General features: G+C 41.1%; 1 protein-coding gene across 2 annotated transcripts in view; it reads left to right on the top strand.

The window, feature by feature from the left end:
• The window catches only part of ZNF385D (zinc finger protein 385D), a 496219-nt gene that overhangs the window by 429483 nt on the left and 38940 nt on the right, over positions 1-27796 (top strand). For both annotated transcript variants that reach the window (XM_068236132.1, XM_068236133.1), the window contains one exon: positions 17853-18086. In XM_068236132.1, the coding sequence (XP_068092233.1) occupies positions 17853-18086 (234 nt within the window). The remainder of the gene's footprint in view (positions 1-17852; positions 18087-27796) is intronic.

The following is a 27796-nucleotide window of genomic DNA, read 5'->3' as shown; positions in this document are numbered from 1 at the left end:
GTGCCCAAATGTATGCATATGCCTAATTTTGTTTAAACAATAATAACACACTTTCTGTAAATCCAATAAACTTAATTTCACTTCTCAAATATCACTGTGTGTGTCTCCTATGATATACTTAACTGACATTTTTTATCGTAACAACCAACAATTTATAAAGGAAAATTATGACAATAAACAAGGTTGCCCAAACTTTCGCACCCCACTGTATATTCCCACCAGAAAGTTTGTATACAGATGATGATAACACATCATACAGATACAAATATAATTAATACGTTTATCTAAAAAATTGCTTTAAAGAATGCATGAAATGCATAATTGCATAATTCGAGATATGCAAAGTAACACCTCAATAGAATGGTTTGAAGAAATATATATATATATTAATAACAACAGTCTCAGCATGGAAGGCTGTGGCTTTTCCAGCTTAGATGGAAAGCAAAGTAGCAATTTTCTTTAACTGCTCTATTTGACATTATCTTGAATGAGCAGCAGGACTATAGCTGAAAAAACAAGAATATAGAAACATTGAGAGCGTAGAGTTCAGCCAAATAGGAAAAATGTTAGGTGGATTAAAAAAAAACTGTGACCTTTGTTCACACTGCTGCAGTAGTAAAATTAAATTAGTTTTGCATTATTACTCTTAAAAAACAATTTTAATTGTGAGTCAACAAAATGCAAAGCATGGGTACTGAACATCGAAAAAAGTTTTTAAGCAAGCTATCCTCTTTTGCGAATTACCTGCCATGGAAGAGCAGGTACTCACCTGGACAAAGTGATACATTTGAAGCTATTTGCTTTCTTTTGCAGTAGTTTACCATAGTGAAGGGAAACAGACAATGTATGCTTTATATAAAGCATGCTCTAGATTATAGCCTATATTTTTTCATTTGCCAGCTATAAACATGTAAAATGGGTACTGAACAGTTTACTGCATTCTACAATATGTCACTGCAGTGCTTCTTTACATGCACATAGATATTAAAACTATAAATATATAAGTGTCTATCGGGCACAGTACAAGTTAAAGTGGGAAGGCGTAAGACAAGGAAACAATGGTATCCTGGTCTGGTATCTTGGAACCTGAAAATTCACACGAGGTGTCAGAACCAGAAAGTTATATGGATGCATCTAGTGTACTGGAGGATTCTATAACATTCTACATCTTTCACAGGTTTCACAATGGCAGGGACAATCCCTGCAACTAGTGAGGCCAGCTTCTGCCTTTCTTCCCTCAGATACTAGTTGATTCTGAAAATGAGATTTCTAATATACAGTACAGGTAGTCTTTGGTTAACGAACGAGATAGGGACTGTAGGTTCGTTCTTAACCTGAATCTGTTCTTAAGTTGGAACATTGTGCCATCTTGGTCTCCTGTACCTCCTCTGTGCCCACCTGTGCCTTCAGTGTCCCCCTCTGTGTCACCCTTTGTACCTGTTTATACAAGTTTAAAAGCCATTTTTTCTTTGATTTTTTCAAAATCGATTTTCTCAAAAACTACAAGTCCAATTTGAAAAAAAAATTTTTTGGGGCTTGTTCCCATGGAAACAGAGAATCCATGCCGTTTGTATCGGTGGATCGTTCGTAAATCGGCATTCGTAAGTCGGGGACTATCTGTATCTGTAATAGGTTGCCATTTGTACTTTTTAACGTTCCTGTTTTAATTGCTTCCAAACTTTGGTATGAAATGATGCATATTTCAAGACGTAAAGAAAACCCAAGCTGTTGTTAAAAAAAAAAAAAAACATACTGTACTACCTGATCCAGGGGGCAAGTTGGATTAGGTAGCGTCCATCACTGCAGCTGCCCACCGCTCCTGCTGGCTTTAATGGCTTAGCTTCATTGTCCAGGATGTCAGCACAGAGCTCAGAAAGGTGGGGAACAGGCAGGGAGAGGCAGGAAAGGGGTGGGCTAAAGACTGTGAAGGGTCATTGAAAGGAGGGAAAGGGGCATTTTGCAGTCTTTTATAGTCTTAGATTATCGATAAGTTCAATGTCTGCAAATTCAGGGGGTCACAGTGTAGCAGAGAGCAGTGCATAGAGGACACAGAGGCATGTCATGAAGCAGGGAACATCCCTCTGGATCCCATCCGGCCCCTACCCCCTCGACCGCGGGTACACTTTAAGCTGTGTAAAAGGGCATTTTTGTATATTGAGCCTAATTTAAATATGGTGAAGATGTTATTTATGATTAGCTAATCACCCACTGTAAAGCTTTATAGATAGTTATATTTTATTTTAATTGCAATGTTTTTACATAAGTCATGGCAGTCATAGATTCCCGAGCAGGTGTGATGCAGAGTGGAGCAGGTCATATGTATGATGAAGTAGAAGGCTTGTTTACCAACCAAGTGTTTTGCTCATGCATACATTTTCCAGTAATTACATCAATTTTAAAAATAGGCAATAAGATCGCTGTTTGCTGTTGAGCCTGACTTACAGATGCAAAAAAAAAAACAAAACAAAAAAACCCTAAGGAAACTGGAGTAGTTGTCAAAGTAGCCAATCAAATTTCATCTGATATATGATTGGTTGTTCTGAGCATGACGTTTGCATTGGTTCTGGTTCTCTTTGCATCTTAAGCAAAGCTTTATTTAAAATGAGAACTGAGTTATAATTGTGGTATTGTGGTGTTTACCCTTATGTAATGGCTGATGTAACTTTTAGATTATTATAGCCTTGCTGTTTCACATTTACGCTAATATATTCCATATTCAAATTTTCACATTCGCCACAACAAAATTAGAATCCGTTTCCAGGGAATGTCTGTGGAGGTCACAGACTTCTAAATGCGTATATTTCCCAGCCCCTCCGTATTCATTAGAATCACCTAGTGTTTCAGGCAACTACAATTTTGCTCGGTTAATACAGAAGGTATTTAGAAAGTTCACTTCACGTGAGTGAGAAGCAACAGCCATAATGCATCACTTTAGAATAGAGCGGGGAATATGCAAATAATTTCTTCCCTGTAAAGTTAGGTATATGTCAATAACAGCTTGTTTATAGCACACCTATAGCTTATTAGTACAATGCTAGGTGCACACCATACAACTTTCTGTTTGATTTTTCTGCTTGATCGATTTTCCATTTTGATTTTACGATCGATTTTCTTATCTTTTACCTGTCGAATTTCTATTCACTTCCATGAGAAATCAAACTGAAAAACGATTGAAAATCAGAGCGAACATGGTGGAAATTATCTATCGAACCATCTATCTAACAGAAAATTGTATGGTGTGTACCACTACCTAGCATTACTGAGCCAAATAATCTAATTTACATACAGTTTTATCAGGCAATGTATGGATAGATGGTTCTACAGGTACAAGGAAGAGTAATGTGATAGTTATGTGTTACAAAGAACTAGTGATGAGCACATATTTTGCATAATCATAATTTCACATCGTAATTTGCAAATACGATGCAACCTAATTTGTCCCTTCTGACACATAATTCAGGGTCTGACTTTTGCCGGCAACCGAATTACAGGGATTTTATGAGAAACAGCTGTAATTAACATTACGGTCCATAGCGGCACCCAAGTTAGGTGCTACATGGCGCTAAGATGACCTGACTCAGATCAATGTCCTTTGTCTGTTGGTACTGCAAGAAGTTTTGGATCAGCATGATGCCATTTATTGGCTAGTTGGCCTCTAAGCTAGGCAATGAGTAGTATGATCCTGACTCAAAACTTCTTGTTTTTACTGATAGCTAACACGGTACAAAACTCTACTGCTTTTGTTTGTACTGCTGATCTTTTGGGTTCATTGGTTTCAGAATCACAACTGGAATAAGCATGCAATCAGTGGAGTCAGGGATTCTGATCTGGATATTATGTTTTACCTAAGCAATTCACATTAACATTTTTTTTTCATTTGAGATAGGAATGGTTTGGGAGTGCTGGTGTATACATTTCAATGCTTGCATCTTTGTTTACTGTTATCAAAATACTTTCACACAAAACTGACGGCCAAGCTGAGCAGGGTGACGGACCAGTAAATCATGAGGGGAGGGGGAATCCCTCACACTGCATCTGTGTTAACCCCGTGTGTGACTGCAGCTGCCTGTCTCTCTGACTGAGCTGTCTGCAGGACAGCATAGGAAATGATTCTTGTTTGTAATGGTGTGTGAAATCTGACACCACAGCTTCATATAACTCTGTAGTCTCACCCCATGCAAAGAACAGCACTTGCCGTGTAAAATTGAAGCAGCAATGAATTGTTCCAATACTGCTACAACCTATACACAACGAATTACAGCTTTTGCTTCTGATATTTAATATGAAAAGTAGGAAAATGTTTATACAGCTACTTAGACATTATTTGTACATTGTCATTTTAGAACACTTGGGTATTGCTAGTGTTCCTTTAAAGGCATAGGATCAGCAAAGAGCCATATAAGGAGCCTTTTCACATAGCAATTATACCTTCTGTATTCCTTTATTCAGGTTTCCTTTTAAAAACCAAATTACTCCTGTATCACAGACCTCTGACTGACCTGAGCAGTTTATACTCTAATTAGTACCTTCCTTTGATTTCTTGACTGAGACTACTGTATGATATCACTTATAGTGTTTATTATATGCGGGGCGTGACTGAACATAGCCAAGAATGGATCATTCTAATCCTGCGAAACCTTCTTACGTTTAGAACAGATGAGAAAAACAACCATTAATAAAATTTAATTTCAACATAAATAAAGCATTTTGACAGGGTCAGGCCTCTGATTAAAATATAATTATTCACTGGTGCAGATGGGGATTAGAGTCGATATTTTTATTAGGAGATTTCTTCTGAAACTCCAGCTGGTGATGAAGCTGATATATTCCTTCCATCTTAGAATTCATGTGCTGTACTTAGTCAAACTTGGCCAAATACTTTGTTTGCTATTACCAATAGCAGATGTAACATGTGCAGTAGAGGGCGTGGGGCCATAATCTTGTTTTGCAACTTTCAAGGTTTTTTTTATTATTATTCATAATTTTATAATTTTGAGGTTTTTCTATGTAATTGAATCGTTTATATAGTGCTGTCTTATTTTTTACAGGGTTTACTGAGTACCATTAACCTATTAAATATCTTTTTGTGGATGATTAACACAATCTTGTCTATGTCATTATCTAATCTTACTTATCAGTTCATGATTTATCTCTCGTTGGCCATGATTCTCTATACTCTAGTAAAATTGCTGTGTGCAGATAGCTTTGCTAGTCTTTACATAGGTAACATAGTGCACATTGCGCACATAGCACAACTTATGTTATGTTATTAATGCGTGCATTGCTTGTAAGGACCAGTTTTCAGTTAGCCAGCTTTGTCTTGCTGGATGAACACCGCCACTTGCAGTGATGCAAGCACACAGCTACATTGCTTAGCCATGCCATGTGCAGCTATAGGGATTCAGTAGGGTGCTGCAGAAAACTGCAGCATGCCATCAAGAATTGCACCGAACTGCAAAGCATCGGAGGAATAGCAAGCGTGCCCGAGTTGACTATGGGGAAACACTGCAAATTTGGGCTAGATTTGGCACTAGGGGAAACAGTCCCTATAACAAGCATCATGCAAATAGCATAACACACATATACTAGCAACACGTGCGCTTCCTAAACAACACAAGTTGCACTATGTGCGCAACAAATGTTATATTACTTGCATAAATATCAGTAACACAGCCTCAGAAGCTCCGCCCAGCAAAAAATGTCTGTCAGGCTTACCCTTGTCTACATCCACTGTCCATCCACACACCTCTTCTCCCTGGCTTCCACAGTATGCATCATCATTTTGTACCAGCTTTTAAAATCGATATGTATGCTTGCCACAGCTTTTTTGAACACTGATATATAATAGAAAATAACTTTACTGCAGCAGTGCCAGGTGGTCTTAGTTGCTGTATACTATGGGCTTGATTCACAAAGCCGTGCTAACTGTTAGCACGCTGGTGAAAAGCCCATTATCACGCCTAAACTCAGTTTAGGCGTGATAAAATAAACTTGCGCGCGCCGGACTTTGCAAGTTTTTCCCTCAAAGCGGTGCTAACCTACTTAGGGCAATGCTTATCACGCCCGAAAGTCTTTAGGCATGCTAACTAGGTTAGCACCGCTTTGTGAATCAAGCCCTATATGTGTATGGCAGTTTTACAGGTGTATCAGGACCTTTCAACTGTCTTAACTCACAAATTATTTCTCCTTCTCTGACTTAATTCAGGATATATCTCCCCCATCTGACTTTATAATAACTTTCGGTACATTTGCAATGCGCAGGCAGCACATGGCAATTACCGGTACTAAGGTCAGGGGAGTAGCGTGTGTCTCGCAATTAGTGCAACCCGCATTATCTGGGTAATGTAGATCTTGCTATGGTATTGAAGGGCATGCTATCTGTGAATGGCAAATTTACTGAAAGTTATTGCATCAGGCCCCTTTTCTGTTCATATCATTAGTTAGCCCTCCCCATACTGTAGTTTAGATAAAAAAATAAACTGCGATAATTCAGAGATAAATGTAGTAAAATAAACCTATTGATAGTATTAATATACACATATTCAAATGTGCTTAAAGTACACCTGAGGAGCATTTCTTTAAAAAAAGTTGCATACTTACTCAGAAGTTGGAAGCCTTTGGATGATCTTGAAGCTCCCTGTATCTTTCTACACTCATCTATTCCAGCAAAGAACCACGCTAAACCTATTTGACTTGCGCTAGTCAAATAGGATTATTCTGGCTATGCTTCCGACCATGGATATGGGTATCTGGCCTGGGCATGCATGAGTTAGATCTGTGCATAACCAGTAGAGTTAAGCACTTGTGGAGGAAAAAAAAGCTATGTATGAGGGAATTAGTTATACTGGGAGTGCACAGACCTTAACCGGTCATGCCCAGAATGGATACGCTCCTTTAGGCTCAAGATGGCAGCAGGAACACGTCTACTGAGGTATCTTATTTTTTTTTTTATTTTTAAACACAGGTTTGTTTTAAAATAAGTTAATATCTTGGCACGATTTACTAAATGAAATTGATAGATGTTTTAAAGGAAAGATCCAGGTCTTGTTGTCAGACAGGAACAAGCTGGCAAATATTTCCAGTAGTGTCCACAGCGGATCTCCAAATACATACAAGTCTGGAGGGAAAAGGGAATTTTCTATTATTTCTGTTGAAGGTCTCATTAGTAATTTCTTGGAGGCAAGTGATCTAGATATGTCCCACGAAGCTTTGAGAGCAAGACATTTTTCATCCGGGGGTACAGTGCTTCGAAAGAAGGTCATTTTCTGCTTCAGTGATGAAGTTGAGACATCTGTAACAAATAGCAGCACCAATTGGTTTACCCATCCACCCTGTCTCTTTGTGTCCTTAAAATTCCAGGAAACGTATTTGTTTCCTTTCTTCCTCCAAGTGTCCTCTAAATCTCATGTAGTTTGATTTTAAAGTGAAAGTTTAATTTTGCTGAGAAAAAAGCAATCATTTCAGGGTTAGCTCTATACATTGCAAGGCTTTTAACAAATAATTTTCAGAGTCCTTACCGTATTCTTAAGCTCTTATACTAGCAGAAACGAATGCAATGTTTAAATGGGAATGACTTGAACAGTCTCAGATGTATAGATAAAGAGGAAAAGAAATCCCTATGGACGCTTTATCTATGTCAGATTTCTTTGGTGAGTTGAATTACATTTAAGCAAAGCATTCCAGTATAGTTAAAGTGACACTGAAGCAAAAAAAAAATCCTATGATATAATAAATTGTTTGTGCAGTACAGATAGTTACTAGAACATTAGTAGCAAAGAGTCTCATATTTTTTATTTTTTATTTTTTTAATAACATTGCATCATTCATATTTACAATGTGCAAACCACATTGTATTTTAAACTATAAAACAGAGCAGAGCTAATGAACCTTTGAACCTTCCTGCATTAAAACCTTAATGTGACTCTGTAACAAAATTTGAGCCTTATTTCTTCTATCCTATAAGTTCATATACCTGTTCTAATGTGGTCTGTCTAACTGCAGCCTTTTCTAGTTGCACTGTCTCTGTAATAAATCTTATCTTCTTTCCTCTGTCGGCTCTGTCGGGCTCAGGCTGGAATGTGTGGAATGTACAGCACTGCTTGTGATAGGCAGAAGCTTTACACACCATCTCCAAGCTCTCCTCTCAGCCTATCACACTCTAGATAGCAGCCATGTCTTTTGTTTGTAAACACTGCCTAAAACTGGCAATTACAAGCCAGGATTGGAGCAGGGAGTGGCAGAAGCAGCACAGAGGGGCCCAGGAGCAGGCATGGGCTTCCGAATTCCGCGGAAGCTAAAATTCCGAAATTCCGACGGAATTGGGGTTTCCGCATGGTTCCGCGGAATTCGGAATTTGCAATCCGGAATTCGGAATTTGCAATCCGGAATTCGGAATTCCGGCAAAATCTGAATCGGAATGAATTGACCTATCAGGAGATGCGGAATGAGTTGACCAATCATAATCAGCGGAGAGTTACTGTGCTAAAATAACGGTTTCAACATTTTTTTTATCCAAATTTACAAAATACAAATCAACTTTATTAACAATAGATATTTCAAATGAGCGATTGAGTGTTTCCTCCTAAATTTACGGAAATCCGTTTAAAAATTACGGAAGTCCGTTTAAAAATACGGAAAGTGCACGTGGCGGAATACCGCGGAATTCCGCGGAATGTAGCGGAATTCCACCGGAATGTAGCGGAAGCGGAATTTCGGTAGTGGCGGTATGCGGAATTACCGCGGAATCGGAAATTGGCTCTTCCGACCATGCCTGCCCAGGAGAACATAATGAAAGAATTTTTGAGTACAGATTCTCTTTAAACAAACAAGAAACAATGTGAGACAGGTTGAGATAAGTGCTTCAGAAAATAGGATTGTCTTGTCTTTAACCCAAGTTGGAGAGAGCTCAGAGAAGCTTTTTTTACATAGATAGCAACTGTCATTTCTTAACTCCTCCTGTACTGGAAAACAATGTGAGACTTTTGAACCAATGTTCTATTTCTTAGCTGTACTACACATACAATTCATTATCTTATAAGTGTATTTTCGCTACCTGTGCTGAAGCCATACTTTAAATGTAACAACGTAACAGTCTTATTGAAACAGGCGTCTTCACTACAGTATGTTTCTGCTGTTAATTCTTTGCCATAGCTTTATTCTGCTGCCCGTTTGATCACCTCCATGGCAGCTACAATCTTACTGGTTAGATCATCATTTTATGCAGCAAGTTGTAAAATTATGTGGATTATCTGTATCTCTCTGTAGAGTTTAACTCTGAAACAAGTGCCCATCATGGAGAAGTTGTTTTTAACAGATTTTGTTTATTGAAGGTAGACGGGTAGGCATAGGTAGAAGTGGTTAGGCACCACTAGGGGGGGTCTTAGGGCTAGGCACCGCCAGTGGATCTTAGTGTTAGGCATCAGTAGAGAGAGGTTTGTGGGTAAGGTTAGAGAGGGCCCGTTCTAGCTATAATGGGGCCACGGGGCAATATTAAGCAGGGGGCCCCCTGACACCATACCCCAATAAGTGACACCAGGGACCCCTTCATTTCTGGCATATTCCCCTTATCCACTAATAACCTAGTGGTCCCCCTCCCCCACACAGTATAGCTGGTGGCATTATAGGCCCCCTTCCCCCACCCCCTCCTTGTCGGCCTAGTGTTCCCCACATTGGTGGCAGCCATGGTATCACCAGCCCTGAGGATAGATTATAGTAAAATATTGGTAAAAAGTCAATTGGTAAAATATTAATAAAAAGTCAATGTTAATTTAGACTTTGTGCATTGTGACTGTTATCTTATTCAAAAAGTTTTGCTCTAGAGAACGACGTGCTGAGGATGTGCCAGCAGAGTCTAAGAGTTTATTTTCCTGCTTTGTGCAACTACTGGCTCATGCAGGAAGATGAGAGTTTGTGAAAGAGTTGTAGACTGTTTCAAAATAGGTTGTTGCTTATCTCTTCTTTCCAAGCTTGTGTGTATGTACTGTTATGTGGGTCAGTTATTTTTTTTTTACTGATATTTGGACATGTATGTATGTAAATACATATGAATGTACATATAACTGACTTATGCATATACTCAGATATGTATTTATTGATGGGTTCATGGTTATTGAGGTATAGTTATAGTGTCGCTCTACACAGAGGCGGTTTTCCCATGAATCAGGGTGAATCATGTGCTTCAGGATGGTGACAATTACAGGGTGCCAAGCCAGCGCATATAGGGCATGATTCACTAAACCGTGATAACTCAAAAATCACACCTTATCAGAGATATCACAGATAACACGCCTTATCAGAGTAGCATAGCGAGCACTACAAACCCGCAAGGGCTCAGGGCAGAATGAATGCCATTTCCAATTAGCAGGCAAACGTTTGTAGTGCTCACTGTGCTACTCTGATAAGGCGTGTTCACTTTGATAAGGTGTGATATCTTTGATAAGGTGTGATATTTGAGTTACATTAGTTTGAGTTACATTTTACATTAGGGGGGACAGCGCGGGGGGGGTTTCGCCGCATTTGTTGCTTGTCCCGATATCACGTGCAGTTACCGCCGTGCACCCAATCGAGCAAGTCAGCCCTACATCTTGCAGCATGGCATTGTCGATTGGCCATACTCTTGGCGGCACCATTTTTTATCTGATTCGATAATTATCGTATGGTCATTTGGCTGCCAAGTCACCTGATGTATGGCCACCTTAAGTGACTTGACTACTGCTGAAGATGTCGGCTCTATGTAAATACTAAATAATAATACAATGTTTGCTTTTTCACCACATAGGACTGATCACTACTATCTTGTTAAACATAACATGACAATAATTGATGTTGACCATAATTTAGTTTAAGAATTTAATGTAGCATCGCATGCAAGTAAATATGGAGAACCAGACAACAACAAGTAATAACGATGATACCTCAAAGCAAAGACTTATAGATCCACTTGAATATAAGTGTTAGAAGCTAGAAATGCTTAATAAAAGCTGCGTCGAAAGTGCTTTAAAGATAATTAATGTTGATTACCACTCTCTAATTAAAATACCTATAAGATGGATAGTTGGTTAAATCAAACCTTCCTTTGATTACAGACTTGTGTTGCCCTTAAGCTATTGTACGAGTATATTATTGTAGTAATAATGAACAGAACTTTAAAGATGATGCAATTAAACATTACAGGACAAGACTGTATCCCAGTAAAGGGCAGCGTCACAGTGTGAAGATATGAAATGTCCATGTTTGTGTCACAGTGTTTAATCTTTGCATCATTCCCCATTGATCTTATTACAGTCTCTCAGTTACTACATTTCTAGTATTGGATCAGGTAAAAATGGCACAGGAGAAGCGCTGCCATAGGCAATATTAACCTCCCTGGCGGTAAGCCCGTGCTGAGCACGGGCTATGCCGCCGGGAGGCACCGCTCAGGCCCCGCTGGGCCGATTTGCATAATTTTTTTTTTGCTACACGCAGCTAGCACTTTGCTAGCTGCGTGTAGCATCTGATCGCCGCCGCTACCCGCCGATCCGCCGCAATTCCTCTCGCCGCGGCCGCCCCCCCCCCCCCAGACCCTGTGCGCTGCCTGGCCAATCAGTGCCAGGCAGCGCTATGGGGTGGATCGGAATCCCCTTTGACGTCACGACGTCGATGACGTCGGTGACGTCATCCCGTCCCGTCGCCATGGCGACGGGGGAAGCCCTCCGGGAGATCCCGTTCTTTGAACGGGATCTCCGGATCTCCGATCGCCGGCGGCGATCGGAGGGGCTGGGGGGTTGCCGCTGAGCAGCGGCTATCATGTAGCGAGACTTTGTCTCGCTACATGAAAAAAAAAAAAATAAAAAAAAAAAGATTTGCTGCCCCCTGGCGGATTTTTTGCAAACCGCCAGGGGGGTTAAAAGCCTTATAGAACGGTAATGATGGCGCCCGCCACCTGCTATATATCTGGTGTCACAATTACTGTTTATTGACTCTAATCGTGGATTTACTATTGCTGCCTATTGCGGCAGCAGGGTGGTTTAAAGCGGTATTGTCACCATAAAAATCAAATTTCAACAGTGACTGGTCTGAGTGTATTAAGTGATAAAGATGCTAATCCTGCATTCAAAACTTGCAAAACTTTTTCTGCTGTTATGGTTTGTAGTTATCACATACTTTAGGAGCACTGGCCCAAGAGCCAAACATTTCCAAAGAGTTGAATGCTGGGAGTTCGTTTTATCTATAATATATTCCTCCTCTTCCATTTATTTCACTGCCTAGCTTTCTTATCTCAAACACCTCTGCTCACTTGTGTTTACAAGCAAGCCTGAGGTGACTCAGCGATTGGAGGTTTAAGCTGGCCATCGGCTGGCCCGATTTGCCGCCGTTCGACAGCCGATTTGATCACTGGGATCGAATCTGCTGCCAATCGTTCACGCTAAACACACCCGCCAATCCGATTTCCTCCCAAAATCGGATCGGTCCGTTGATCGCTCCGTGCGGGAAATTACCGTCGATCGCCCGCGGGTAGAGAGCGCATCGCTAGCGGCGGCCGATCCGATACAGGTATACATTACCTGACGCTGGCTCCCGGGCATCTTCTCCGCACTGCACCGCTCTGTTCCTGCTCCATCCCAGCGTACATTAACTTCCTGTGTCACTCCAGTGACCAGGAAGTTCAAATAGAGGGCACTCTCTTTGAACTTCCTGGTCTCGGAGTGACACAGTGTACGCTGGAATGCCGTGCGGGATGCTGGGATGCGGTGCAGCACGGAGAAGAGGACCCGGAGCCAGCTTCAGGTAATGTATACGGGGAGGACAGGCGGCAGGAGCAGCTCAACAGATTGTGATCGGTTTCAGGTTGAATTCGATTCACAGTCTGTTTGCAGTAAAGGCAGCCATACGATCCCTCTCTGATCAGATTCGATCATTTAGGGATCTGTCAGTTGGTCGATCTAATGGCAAATCGACCAGTGTATGGCTACCTTAAGACAGTATAGTTCCTAGTATACACCTCAGCGGGAGTGTCTGAAGACTCTGGGAGGAGGGCAGCTAATGAATACACAATGAGCAAGAGAAGGGAGGGGGGAAAACAAGAGTCAGGGAGGATAGGATGTCAGCATTAGCTTGGCAAGATGGCCACTGACTAGAATAGGATTTTCTGCTTTTCCTTTATAAAATTCACAGGAATCAGTACGTGGATAGCACAATACATCTGTTATGTATGTATAAGTAGTATTTATCTACTTATATATGTGTTTTTTATTTCTAGGTTAGCATGGGTGTCGCTTGTTCTTTTAGGGTTAAGACTAAAGGTGGCCATACACTTATAGATTTGCAGCAGATTCGACCATCAGATAGATTTCTGTCAGATTTCTGTGAAGTCGAATCTGACAGGAATCTATCTGAATCTATCTGATGTGTGCCACATACTAGGAATCCAATAGATTTCAGAATGAACCAGGGGAGTTTAGGGTTAGGTAGAGGAAGGGTTCTGTGTGAGAGTACGGTTAGGTCACAGTAAAATATTGGTAAAGTCTGATATTTTCCTATAGGAATTAAATAGTAGACTATTTTAAAATCTGCTGATATGATATTCTGCTACCGTCAGTCTCCGGGGCTATTTGTATCAGGTGCCATTTTCTAGGTACGCTCTAGAATGCCAGCAAATTAAATGTACCAGTCTTTTGTACTGGAACTCGGTTGTTGTCAATGAATTTGACCTTGGTTTATACCAATATTATATTGCTTCCTGGCAGGGATTTGTAGTTACTGTTTATAGACTTGTATTGTGTCTGTAACAACATGAAAAACTTCAAGGGCTGGTTCACACCAAAAGCGCTTTTGAGCACTTTTCAAGGCACCCATGTTTTGAAAAGTGCTTGGCTAATGCCTATGAGGATGTTCCCACAGCAGCATTACGATTTTGTTAAAATCACAAATGTGCTGCTTGTAGAATTTTTCTGGAGCGATTCAGGCTTAAATGAATGTGCCAAAAAATGCTCATTCATGCAAAGATCGCTAAGAAAATCGCTAGCACTTGGTGTAATCTAATGAAAGAGATCTATAGCTGCTACAAATCTCTGCTACATGCCAGCAGCTACCTGTCTGAAACGTTTACCTGTCGAATGTGTTATTAACTAGACAGACAATTTATGTCGGGAACTGTTGGCTAAGAATAATGTCTTTGACCATCTGCTTGCTGCCTTTTGCACACACGAAAACTAAAACAGGACCACGACATACTCCAGATACTGTATTTTGCGTAAGTGACATTTTAAACCAAGTTGCAAGAGACTGTAAACTGTTCTGTTTGGAGTGGTGACATTTATTTTTAAGCTTTGATTTTCAAAGGTTCCGTCAGTCAGGGCTATTTTGTGACACAATCTACGTTCACATTTGCCTACAGTATCACCTCCTGGAAAGGCACCCTGATACGGAACTCCCTGCTTCTTGTGGAACTCGTATATATACATCTCCTTGTTACATGAAGGAGGAGTGTGTTGTAATATGCACCTAGTGTACAAATCCAATGACACCTAAGGTGGCCACACACCATACAATTTTTTAAATATCTGTTCAATTTAAGAATTGCAATCAATTTTTCTGACTGATTGTAACATTTCAAAAATATGACCAATGTACCACACACCTGTGTTCAATTTTTCCCCAATTATGATAAAAATGATTGGAAACTCTGACAAATTTGCTAGGATGTGTATATTAATACATTGAAAATCTAACACACACCATACAATGTTTAGAAAGATTGAAGCAAAACATTTCTGGCATTCGGGATCGATCAAAATTGAAGAAAACAGGAAATCCGATCAGATTTTCCAGTCAAATTAAAAAAAAGCTTTCTATTTTTTGGGGAGATCTAATCGTTTTTGTTGTAAAATCGGATCATTTTATTGTATCCTGTGTGGCCACCTTTACACTGACATACCTAGATAGCATTTTAGTTTAAAAGCCTGAACTGTGCATGGCCGTTTAAGAAAAGCGAGGCAATGACACTGAATGTGGGAAACGTATATGTGTGTGGAATAGACTTGTGTTTTCCCACATGATAATGAAAGGCAGTCTGTCTGCCTATATATCTATCTGCAAGTTCTCCCCTTTGTGTGTCTCCTGCATTTTTCAAAAATCCTAAAAACTCTCAAATCTAAAAGTGCTCCCATATGCCCTGACACTATTTGCTGAAAGCAGCTACTTCGTTTGGGACTGCGGAAAGAAAAATATATAGCAAAACTCGGCTCCTGATATTTGAGCAAAACTTCTAGGAAGCAAGATGGCGCCTGCAGTGATGTCAGGTGACCGGTGTAATGTCTGATTGCACTGCCCGGAAGCTCCCCTCCACACTGAGTAGCGCGCATGCGCAGTGTGAAGTTAATTATGCTGCTGATGGTAACATAATAAATATCTCCGCTTCCCCACATCCTACACTCCCCAAATTTTCAGGGTAGGGAGAGGATCCCCAGAACTACCTCTATGCCAAATTGCAGCCCCAGAGCCCCACTGGTTCAGGAGATAGATTAGAGAAACCTATCTCGGGAACCATTGGGGCTCGGGGGCTGCAATTTGGCATACAGGTAGTTCTGGGGGTCCCTCCCTACCCTGAAAATTTGAGGAGTGTAGGATGTGTGGAAGCCTAGATATTTATTATGTTACCATCAGCAGCATTATGAAATAGGAAATGTGGCCGCACAGTCTCCTAGTGCACATGTGGGGCAGCACAAATCCACAGGCAGCGCAATCAGACACAACACCGGAGCTCTTTTGAATATAAAGGGAGAAAGCACCCCTTCATACCTTAAGCCACACCCTGAGGAAGGCCATTGGCCGAAACATGTTGGTGGGAGGAGCTACATGAGGCCGGCCTCACCCATCACCTCGACTCCCTTGCTGCTATGAGTGTGATCCCCGCCAGTGCACTGATGCATAGACACGTGTGGGTAGATCTACCACACTAGTCACCACCAACTGCCGTCATCCACAGGACTATGCTGCGCTGTGGGAAGCCTTTGAAGAGAGGTACCGTACACCCTTAGGGTCTTTTTACAATAAGAGATACGGTAACCCCTTAAGCAGGGCTCCTTTGTGAACTGGACTCCCTGACGCTGTTATGCATGCTATGCTTGTTTAAACGCTATGCTGAAACTACCAACTTCTGCTTATCTTAGCTTACTAACCTGGGCTGCTGTGCTGTATATCCGAGAGCTTAATCTGGTTGTGGCAAAAGCTGGACTGCACTTCCTGCGCATATCAGTGCTAACTGCTGGCCAAAGACTGCAGATACCATTAACCAGCAACTATTTTTCAACCCGGGGACAGTTCGTTTTCCCATTGGACTTTTAAGCCTGGTTTCTTTTTAAAGCAGATAGGGTTTTTGATTAGCACGTGCAACTGTTCAGAGGTCCAGTATTCATCATAAGTGCATGCATGAATCCTTGCGGAATGAATGGCATGGGTGTGTGTATGGGGTAGATACTGAGGTGAGGGTGTGCCGTGTAATCTCTGGTGCTCCTAAAGTGTTTTTAATGGTTTTATATGTAGTGGAAGCTCTTCACAATCTCTGATTGCTCTATTCACAATAAAGTATAATTTTTGATATTGGCAAATGAGGCCAGTGTCAAACTTTTTCATGTGGTTGCAGAAACAATACCTAGTTAGCATAACAAACAATTCCATTCCAAATGCTAATTAAGCTTGTTAATTAAATCATTTTAGATTTGGTCTTGGTAGACTGTCTCTGAACACTTGTAGCTTTCTTGAACAATGTTCAGGAAAGTAGAGAACCAGCTGAAGATAATTGTTATAAATATAAAAGTGCCAGTACAATGGATAGCACAATAAGGAACCCAGGTGAACTTTTTTTTGTCAATGTAAAAGTGTGAAGCTCCCAAAGTATGGGAAAAGAAGCATAGTTGGTGTCAGAGCAGGATCATCCACCAGGCAACCTAGACAGGTGCTTGGGGCCTAGTGGGTGTCAAGGGGCTTACCTGCCACCTTCTCTGACCTCTCTTCCCTTCAGATTACCAAAAGGACCACAAAGAGGCACCAAATCTACTACCTTGCCTAGGGCCTCATTACATATTAATCCATCTCTGGTTGGAGTTATGTCCCTCTGCTGTGGACAGATTCATTCTTTGTAGCCAGCACTGCAGCTACACATCAGAGGAATCTTATCTCCCTGCCTCTGCTCCAAAAAATATAAAGGGTTTTCAGATGTGTTTTTCTTTAAGCACAGTGGGCAGTGTTACATGCTTCAGTACATGCCTATCAGCAAGAGAAAGTGCTGTAAGATGATGAAATTGTTGAAATGTATCTGCAGTACTGGCCAAAAAGAGTTAAAGTGTACCTGAGGTTATGCTTGGGTAAAAAAATATGCCACAGTTGCCATACAGGACTCATCCATTAGAGACTTCTGGAGGCTGATACTGTGTTTCAATTCCTAAAAAAAAGGTACAGACAAGCAATGCAGAATAATTAGCACATTCCCAAGTAATGCAATTACAGTCTGCAGGAATAACAAGAGGTGACTAGAATCAGTAGGACTGTGCATGTGCACTTCAGATAGAGCAAAGTGAAGTAGCACTGGATCAATAACTAGAAAAATATGTAGGTCACATTATCTGCTTGTCTGAACAGATGAGCTTTAAGCTTGGATTGCAGATTGCCCACAGACATAATATCGTCACCTGATCTGGCCAGAACCATCCAGTTAGGCAACGATCATTTAAGTGGTGTGGCACCTCAAGGCAATACTGCCTGTCAAGATTATTATTCCTCTATATGCCATGATTTGCATAATGTAAACATATACATAAATGATAAATGACTGTAATTTCCCATTTAACAAACAGCCTGTTTCTGTTTATTTTCAGAAATTGCCCCAGGAATCCCAGCAATATCAACGAGTACAACCTTAGAAATAAGGAAAATCAGTGTTATGACAACAGAGACCACCTCCAAGGTTGACAAGAAAATCACTCTGGTAACTAGCAGCAGCATATGCCCTTCAGGAGAGACCGAGGAGGAAAAAGCTAAAAGACTTCTTTACTGTTCACTATGCAAAGTCGCTGTCAACTCCGCTTCTCAGCTGGAAGCTCACAACAGTGGTAAGAGACTGCAATTTCCTCACTTCTACTCCAGCCAGGCAATTACCATATAATGTAGGCTGATGGAGTCAAAGGTGAATGGAGTGTGGACAGGGAACTGGGAGATTATATGGACTCCATTAGCTACAATTGAGTGCCTACGTAGAAAACCTAGAGCATAAAGTAAATATTGTACATTCAGCAAATACACATTAAATAATAATGGGTGCTCAGCTAATTTACTCTTTAAAACTAGCCTGCATTTCTAGTTTCCTTTAAGTATTCGTACTAATGAATGTGTGAGTTTACCTAACAAGTATCCAGTTTATATACGTATAATATGAAATGCAGTGCTGCCCTCCTCCTGCAGAACTGACCGGCTTCCAGAAAGTATGAAGCTGTAGGCACTATTGCAAGACAGCCAAGTCGGAAAGGAAGAAGTAAGATTTTCCTTTAAGAGGATCTGTAACGTCAAAACGTCCTCTGGGGGGTACTCACCTCGGGTGGGGGAAGCCTCCGGATCCTAATGAGGCTTCCCACGCCGTCCTCCGCCCCTCAGGGGTCTCGCTGCAGCCCTCTGTGAAAGATGGCGTCAATATTTACCTTCCCGGCTCCTGCGCAGGCGCTCTGACGGCTGTCGGCTCTGAAGTAGGAGGAAATACCCGATCGCCATCGGGTCTGCTCTACCGCGCAGGCGCAAGTTTCCAGCGCCTGCGCAGTAGAGCGGACCCAACTGAGATCGGGTATTTCCGTGTAGTTCGGAGCCGAAAGCAGCCACAGCGCCCCTGCTGGAGCCAGCAAAGGTAAAAATTGAATTTACAGTCGGGTCTGTCGCCGGCTGTTCGGAGGGCTGCAGCAAGACCCCCGTGGGACAGAGGACGGCGTGGGAAGCCTCATTAAGATCCGGAGGCTTCCCCCACCCGAGGTGAGTACCCCCCAGGGGATGTTTTTGAGGTTACAGAGTCTCTTTAAGGTGGCCACTAATGATCCAATCTTTTTCATCCAATCTTACCATTTCTATGTAATATAAGGTAACTACCTGAAGTATCCATTCAGTATATTCACTCAATTTACCTTTATACTACATAGATTTGTTAAGATTGGATGAAAAAGATTGGATCATTAGTGGCCACCTTTAGAAATTAGTATGAGTTCTCACTGATGGTTAGCAGGCAGATAAACTGCCCTCCTTCAAGTGATCAGAGATTTTTTTCTTCTTCCATGGAAAACAGAAGTTTTTGGTTTTTGTGAAAGTGGGTTGCCTTGCATGCAATGTGGACTGTGCAAAAAAATGTAGAAGAGCACCAGAAAAATCTAAAAGAGAACCAAGGAAGAGGGAAGCCTCCTGGATCTTAATTAATCTTCCCTCTGTGTTATGTGGTCCTCCGCCACTGCCTGGGGCCCTCCAGCTGATCGAGGTTGCATTCCATTTCTGGAATGAGTGCAGCGGTGCTGCAACCACACCTGCGCAGGCAAAAATGGGCGTAGTCATGCCATGGAAAGTGGGTGTGGTCATAGGTGGGGCCAAATGTACATGAACATAGCAGTGGTGTAACTTAAATATATTCAAAATGCAGTATTTCACATAAATAAGCCTCTCATCTGGCTTCTGTCTTGTCTTTGGCTGGCTGGCCTGTGTGCTGTACTCAGCTGGTGGTGATGCTGGGCTGCCTGGCTGGTGGTGATGCTGTGGGGCTTTGCTGGGCTGGGCAATTTGCTGGCAGCTTCACTGGGGGAAGGGTATTTTTAGGTGATTTGCTGGGCCAGGGGCTTTACTAGGCTTTGCTGAGCTGGGAGCTTTGCTTGGCTGAACACTTTGCAGGGTTGGAGCCCGGAGGCTTTGCTTTGCTGGGGGCTTTGCTAGGCTAAGGGATTTGCTTTGCTGGGGGCAGTGCTTTGCTGGGATGGGGTCCCAGGGCTTTGCTTTGCTGGCCTGGGGGCTTTGCATTGCTGGGCTAGGGCCCTGGGGCTTTGCTTTTCTGGGCTGGGGGCTTTGCTGGGCTGAGGCCCAGGGGCTTTGCTTTGCTGGGACTGGGGGCTTTGCTTTGCTGGGGTCTTTGCGTTGCTGAGCCCCGGGGGCTCTGCTTTGCTAGGCTGGGCTGGGGGCTTTGCTTTGCTTGTCTGGAGCCCAGGAACTTTACTTTGCTGGGGGCTTTGCTAGGCTGGGCTGGGGCTTGGGGTCTTTGCTTTGCAGGGTGCTTTACTTTGCTGGGCCCAAGGGCTTTGCTTTGCTGGGGGCTTTGCTTCAGCATAGGTAGCTAGGTATAGATGCCTTCAGGATACGTAGCTAGGTATAGATGCTTTCAGTATAGGTAGCTAGGTATAGGGGTCTTCAGTATAGGTTGGTATAGGGGCCTTCAGTATAGGTAGATGGGTATGGTGTCCTCAGTATAGGTAGGTAGATAGGTATGGGGCCTTCAGTATAGATAGGTAGGTATGGGGTCCTCAGTATAGGTAGGTAGGTATGGGGCCTTCAGTATAGGTAAGTATGTGTGGGGTCCTACGTATAGGTAGGTAGGTAGGTATGGGGCCTTCAGTATATATAGGTAGGTATAGGGGCCTTCAGTATAGGTAGATGGATATGGGGTCCTCAGTAAAGGTAGGTAGGTATGGGGCCTTCAGTATAAGTAGGTAGGTATGGGGTCCTCAGCATAGGTAGGTAGGTATGGGGCCTTCAGTATAGCTAGGTAGATATGGGGTCCTAAGTATAGGTAGGTAGGTATGGGGCCTTCAGTATAAATAGGTAGGTATAGGGGCCTTCAGTATAGGTAGATGGATATGGGGTCCTCAGTATAGGTATGTATGTAGGTAGGTATGGGGCCTTCAGTATAGATAAGTAGGTATGGGGTCCTCAGTATAGGTAGGTAGGTAGGTATGGGGCTTTCAGTATAGGTAGGTAGGTATGGGGCCCTTCAGTTTAGGTAGGTATGGGGTCCTCAGTATAGGTACATAGGTAGGTAGGTAGGTAGGTATGTGGCCTGCAGTATAGGTAGGTAGGTATGGGGCCTTCAGTATAGGTAGGTAGGTAGGTATGTATAGGGGCTGCCCCCCTCCCCCGTCCTCCACTCGTCCCCTCACACATTTACAACACCGGCTTAGCTATGCCTCGATTCCAGCATGGAGCCTGGAGTGCACAGCCGCAGACCCCTCTCTCCCTCCTTGCTGGCTGTTCCCCTGAAATGTTTGCCTTTCTTCCAAAGGTAATTTAAACAATGCTGGTTTGCAATTACAAGAAAAATGGCTTGTTGCATTGTCCAATACGCACTGATAAGGCCCACTTATGAGGTATTATGTTACAGTTTATCTCTATCAAGAAGAGTTATACTAAATTGAGTCCAGGGCCCATATGCATTTCACTTTTTCACCTGAGTTTTCTCCTAGGTGATCTCTTGCACTTCAGACAATGAAAAGTCCTTATTTCACATATGGCTGCTGAATAAATTCACTGGACTATGCTCTGTGCTTATTTAGCTAGATCAGAGTGTCAATTAGCTCCTATCAGCAGCTGTGCATCAGAGATTGTGAACTGTGCCTAGGTCTTGTGGAACCACAGGCGTATCCCTTTCAGTGCTTCTAATGAAGTGAATCCAAGTAAAACTTCTGAGTTTTTTAGGATTTCCATAAACTGTGATAAAGACATTTCTTTCCCTAAAAGTTGATCATGCTCTTGCTAATCTTTTATAGCAGAAAGGAAGTTTTGATTTAACTTGAACTTTAATGCAACATTTGATAAAGTTGTGCCTTGTTTTAGTTTTGCTTTTTTCCCTGCTTGGCTTTGGCATATACAGTAAGACAAAGTAAGACACTGAACATTTCTGTCACACTTTTCTCATGGCGAACTCAAAGCACTTCAGGGCTGCAGCCACTTAGGTGCGCTCCACGGGTGACCAGAATCATTAGAGAGCCTTGTCCAAAGACTCCATACTGGCTTGAGCTGAGATTTGAACCCTAGTCAAAGGTTCAAATCCCACCCAAAGGCCTTACTTACCAGTACACTATCCAGCTGACAGCAGCAAACTCCACAAGTTATTATGCAGGTCTTTGAGGAAAGTGTGTGTGTGTGTGTGTGTGTGTGTGTGTGTGTGTGTGTGTGTGTGTGTGTGTGTGTGTGTGTGTTTTTGTGGGTGTATATGTGTGTGTGTGTATATTTATATATATATATATATGTATATATATATATATATATATATATATATCATTTTTCTATATTTTTATTATGTAAATCAAAATCAGAAACTGTCCCCATATTGCTTACATTTATATTGCATGTAAGCAAAACAAACACAAACAATTTATGGAACTAACTGAAGCAAATATATAATAAGTTCTAAGTACAGTATATTATATTAAATGCCTATTCGAGACACAAATATTCTCCTAGGCACTCATCATATTTGGTCTGTGTATAAACCCAGGCATCAGTAACAGTCACAGCAATAGAGAAAGGAAACTTACTTCTTATACTCAATCAGCGATTTTGGTGATGTGATCACCCTACCTCTCCCCTGCAAAATCCACGACTTTCTTGGTCGTGGATTTTGCTGCCCTAAGCTCTTCCATGTGAGGCAGAGCTATGAGCTGCAGCCCTGCCTCACATGCGTCTGTCAGCGGCGGATCTCTGCCTCTCCCCCGCCCCTCTGAGTGAAAGAAGACTGAGAGGGGCGGGGGAGAGGCGACGATCCGGGCTGACAGACATGCTGAGAGGCAGAGCTACGGCTCGTAGCTCTGCCTCTCACAGAAGCGCAGCCCGGATTCCCCCCCCCAGGGAGTTTTGGGGGGATTTAGATAGCGTACAGCAGCGGGAATGTGGCGGTTTAGTTAGGGCTTAAACATATTTGTTAAATAAAAATACTTTTTTTTGAGACTTCAGAGTCTCTTTAATTGCTGCATATCAAACCAAGTGTTCTAAAATGACAATATACAAATAATGTCTATGTAGCTGTGTAAAAATTTCCCTACTTTTTATGTTAATTAAATATCAGAGGTAAAAGCTGTAATTCATTGTGTGTAGATTTTAGCTGCATTTGGAATGTCTCATTTGCATAGGTGAATCTCTGCAGTCTGCCATGCTAAGCACAGTGAAATGTTGGAGCAGAGTTATATACAATGGCTCTGGTATCAGGTTTCACACACACAAATGTTTATGTTGCACATGAGATATATTTCCTCTGCTTTCTGCAGAGAGCTCTCAGAGACACAGCAGCTGAAGCTGCTAAGAGCTTTCTCTCACACACAGGGTGAACAGATGGAGTGTGAGGGAAACCCCCTCCTCTCAAGGTTCACTCTCCCCCGATGCTGTTTAGCTTGATTCTGATGGAAGTGTGAAAGGAATTTGATAATACTAAACAAACAGATTAGCAGTCAAATGTATACACCCATACTCAACAGCACTTCCCAAACAATTCTTATCTCAATTCTGATGGAAGTGTGAAAGGAATTTGATAATACTAAACAAACAGATTAGCAGTCAAATGTATACACCCATACTCAACAGCACTTCCCAAACAATTCCTATCTCAATTGAAAAAAAACATGTTAATCTATAGTGTTCCTTTAAAGAGAATCTGTATTGTTAAAATCACACAAAAGTAAACATACCAGTGCGTTAGGGGACATCTCCTATTCCCCTCTGTCACAATTTCGCCGCTCCCCGCCGCATTAAAAGTGGTTAAAAACAGTTTTAAAAAGTTTGTTTATAAACAAACAAAATGGCCACCAAAACAGGAAGTAGGTTGATGTTCAGTATGTCCACTCATAGAAAATACATCCATACATACGCAGGCTGTATACAGCCTTCCTTTTGAATCTCAAGAGATCATTTGTGTGTTTCTTTCCCCCTGCATCTCTCATGCACTGAAGTTTCAGGCTGCTCTTTTCTTCCTGCAAACACCTTTGCCCTTGTCTGTAATTCCTCACTATGTGAAAGCCCAGCCAGCTCAGAGGACGATTTATCCAGCTTGTAAAAGATAAGAGAGAAGAGAGAAGCTGCTGTAATCTAAATAACACACAGGCAGTGTGCATAGAGGGGCCTGGAAGGCGGAGTTCATAGCAGAACCACAACACTGAAGAACTTGGCAGCCTTCCAGACACAGGCTGACAAGTCTGACAAGAGATAGATAAGTTGATTTATTACAGAGACTGTGATAGTACAAAGTGCTGCAGTAAGCCAGAACACATTAGAATAGCTTTTGGAACTTGTAGGATGATAAAAAACAGAATGCAATTTTTGTTACGGAGTCTCTTTAAGCATTACACAACCAGAAAAAATAACTATGCTTTGTGTTCCTTTTCTCTTTCTCTGCCTGAAAGAGTTAAACATCAGGAATGCAAGTGACATTTTCTTTCCAGTTGGGACCTAATTGGACTATAGGGTAACCCTCACCGATAAGGAATAACAGCCATAAAACACATTCCAGGCAGAAATTGGCTTCTTAGAGCAGGAAAGACATAAAAAGTAGCTCTGGCATACTTTAAAGTATACCTGAACTCTTGCACAGGACAGGAGGAAAACATAGAGAAATGCACTCTGTATGTATTTAGAGAGTTTAGCCTGTCTAATTCCCCCTCATTTGTGTCTAATCACACATTGTAATTTATTCTCTTCCCTGTGTCACATGACTGCCATGGCAGAGATGGTAGATAAGCTCATTTGAAAGCACAGGTTGTTAACAATATGTCTGCTTCCATGAACCTGAAAGTAGAAGCAATGCAGATTAATTTTAGGATTTGTATCAGCTGCAACAAAGACATGTTTTTCTTTAAAGGTTATTAAGCTGTTGTGTATCTTTTAGAGCAGAGAGGACATTCTGAGTTCAGGTCTGCTTTAATGAATGTGTCATTGAGCAGAGACAATGAAAAGTGAACACTTAAAAAGTACATATACATATAAAACTGTGGGATATCTAAAAAAAAATCATTATTAGGAGACGGAGGATAGATACAATTGTTTATCTCCTATATTTATTGTAATCTCAGTATTCCTTTACATGCCTGGATTATTCTGTTTTGCCCATTTATAATCATTAGATTGCTTGATGTCCAGCCAATTTGAAGCATTCACAGTCTGTGAATGTCTGTTAGATTTGCCATTTTAAAATCTACCCACTATCACAGTTGTTTGCCATATTTTGATTTACCATCGTTTGATGTACTAAGTGCTTCCTTGACCAAACGTGAAAATCTATAATTGAGAAAGATCTTCAGCTGTTCAAAAGGAATCTCTTGGTAGACCTGTAATTATATCTAAAGAGTTTCAGTCATGCCTGAAAATACAATGGCCGCTATGTTATAATGTTTGGAAAGGACAAATTTCCCAAAAGAGAAATCCTCCACATTCCATTAGAGTGGTACAAGATTTTACTGGACTACCGACCTCACCTTTAAATAGTATTTGGCTCTTTGCTGTGAACGCTCCATGTTTCATCATGTTATAAAAAGGAAGAGGAACATCACTGCTTTCAGCATCTCCAAACATGCGGACTTGGACAATGTTATCAAACACATCATTAATAATTCTAAATTCAGCTAGAGGCCTATTTAAGGAGTAAATTACATTTCTTTACTGCCAAGAGTATTTCGCGCTACCATGCCAAAATTTCTGCTTTGGTGAGAAAGAACTGTAACAAGGCTGACTGCGGCTTTCTTTTATTTGGCTTATATGCTGAATTGCATTCAAAAATCTATAATGTTTAAACATTTCTGCTGGCTTACCTCATAGTAAAGTCCTACTCATTCCAGGAATTTTAGGAGACAATCATTTCATGTATCCCTTCTTAGACATTCCCTAAAAACAGAAATGTAGAATAAGCAAAGGTTATATATATTTATGTTTGTTTTAGTATAGTATTTTGTATTACTATTTTTATTATTAATTGTGCAAAGCATAGAAAAGGTGACGTTTTCGCAATCTAATAAATATAAGATACTGAACATTTTCAATGTATTTTTTACACCTAACAGATGGTGTTCTACTTTAGAAAGCAGCTTCTAGCCTCTAGTATTGTCACTGTCCTCCTTTTACATCTTTCTATTCCCCCTGCTGTTTGATCTCACACACGTTCAGCTCCTATTTCTCAGCCACCACAGGAAGTGCCAGACTGTCTCCCACTTCCTCATAACAGGTAGGCTAGACTGGGAACTTGGTTATGAGGATAATAACTAGGAATAATTGAGAACAGTTTTGTGAAAGGAGAAACTGCCCCAACTTGTGAGCGAGCAGGGAAAGCGGCTGAGAGGGTTGACTGAGCTGCTGCGTCTTGATGATGCCCTAACTGTGCTTATGGCTATGCTCTTCCGAACCTCTGGCTGTGAAGGCAGAAGTGTCAGCAAGAAGTAAAGCAGCATGAACAGTATCAGCAAGAGGTGCTGACATAGGTACTCTAACCCTCTCTATCGTGGACCGCTCCCACTCATGGTTTTATTCTGTTTTCCAACAAGTGAAACTGAACCTTACCTTCTCATGCGTGATTATAACTACTTACTGCCTTCAAATGAGGAGCTTCATCAAGAATGCTTTTTTAATTATTCTTATTATTTATTTATTTTACCTCACTAAAAGGGGAGAAAGGCTAGACTGCCATAAATTCAGTCTTGCAGCTTGGTTTTACTCCTTGAAATTGTACACTGTTAAATATTTAGTAGAGTATTTTACAGAAGACAGTAACAAATAGAGCCAAAGGTAACAACAAAGTGGAATATATATATATATATATATATATATATATATATATATATATATATATATATATATATATATATATATATATATATATAAAAGTCTAGTGATGCTCACATTACCAGGGTAATACAGATCTAATAGAGATGCTAATTGCACAATTCACATAACAGTAAAATTGCCATATACTCCTTGCGCATGGCAACTTTATTGTTAGTGAATACAACCGTAAATGCTATAAATAACTATATGCTTGCTAACACTAGGAATTTTCAGGTGTTCATTAAAATACACAAACAATGTAAAATCCATTATTTAGAGATGGTAATGCAAGGTTTTGTTGATTTTATTCATATTGATGCAGATTAGAATTAAATCAATCAAATGCGTTGGATTGGTGTACTAATTTTAATTATTACAATTCCAAGCTCCATAAATCTGCTTGAAATTATCTTTTTTTGTCATATCATTTATTAAGGAAAAATGAACATTCCAATCTTATATTCCTGACAACGGTATACATTTCACCAAATTTTCAAATTATACAAAAACAAAACTACCCAATCCCCTCCTCCTCCCTTACCCACAGACAGAATCCTCATATCAATATCTCATTAAAACAGACAATCAAAAAAAGTTCCATAATGTTCATACATCCCCTAGATTCCATTGCCTCCTATAATACCCCCTTCCATTTTCCTGAGTACTCCTCCTCCTACATCTTCATGATATCCCCGTATTCCCTTGTATCCTGAAACTTATTCCATTTTTCCCATTTTACATTAAAACCTTCTAGTTTATCTTGTTGTAATGTAATTTGATTATCCAACCCCCTTACCTCATTAACTCTTTCAACCCATTCCTTAAGGGATGGAGAACTCTGGCATCTCCATTTAACCGAAATCAGATTCTTAGCTGCAAGCCTGCAATCAATAATTGAGGTACCAAAGATCTCTTATACCTACCAATAGATGCACTTGTTCCATTCAGCAACACTTTCACAGCATCCAAATCACCCTCTCTTTCACACAATCCCCCAATACACTCCAATACACCT

This window comes from Hyperolius riggenbachi, chromosome 5, assembly GCF_040937935.1.
Source record: "Hyperolius riggenbachi isolate aHypRig1 chromosome 5, aHypRig1.pri, whole genome shotgun sequence".
Classification (NCBI taxonomy): domain Eukaryota; kingdom Metazoa; phylum Chordata; class Amphibia; order Anura; family Hyperoliidae; genus Hyperolius; species Hyperolius riggenbachi.
The sequence above is the reverse complement of the archived record's forward strand: the minus strand, read 5'-3'. Positions and strand labels throughout refer to the sequence as shown.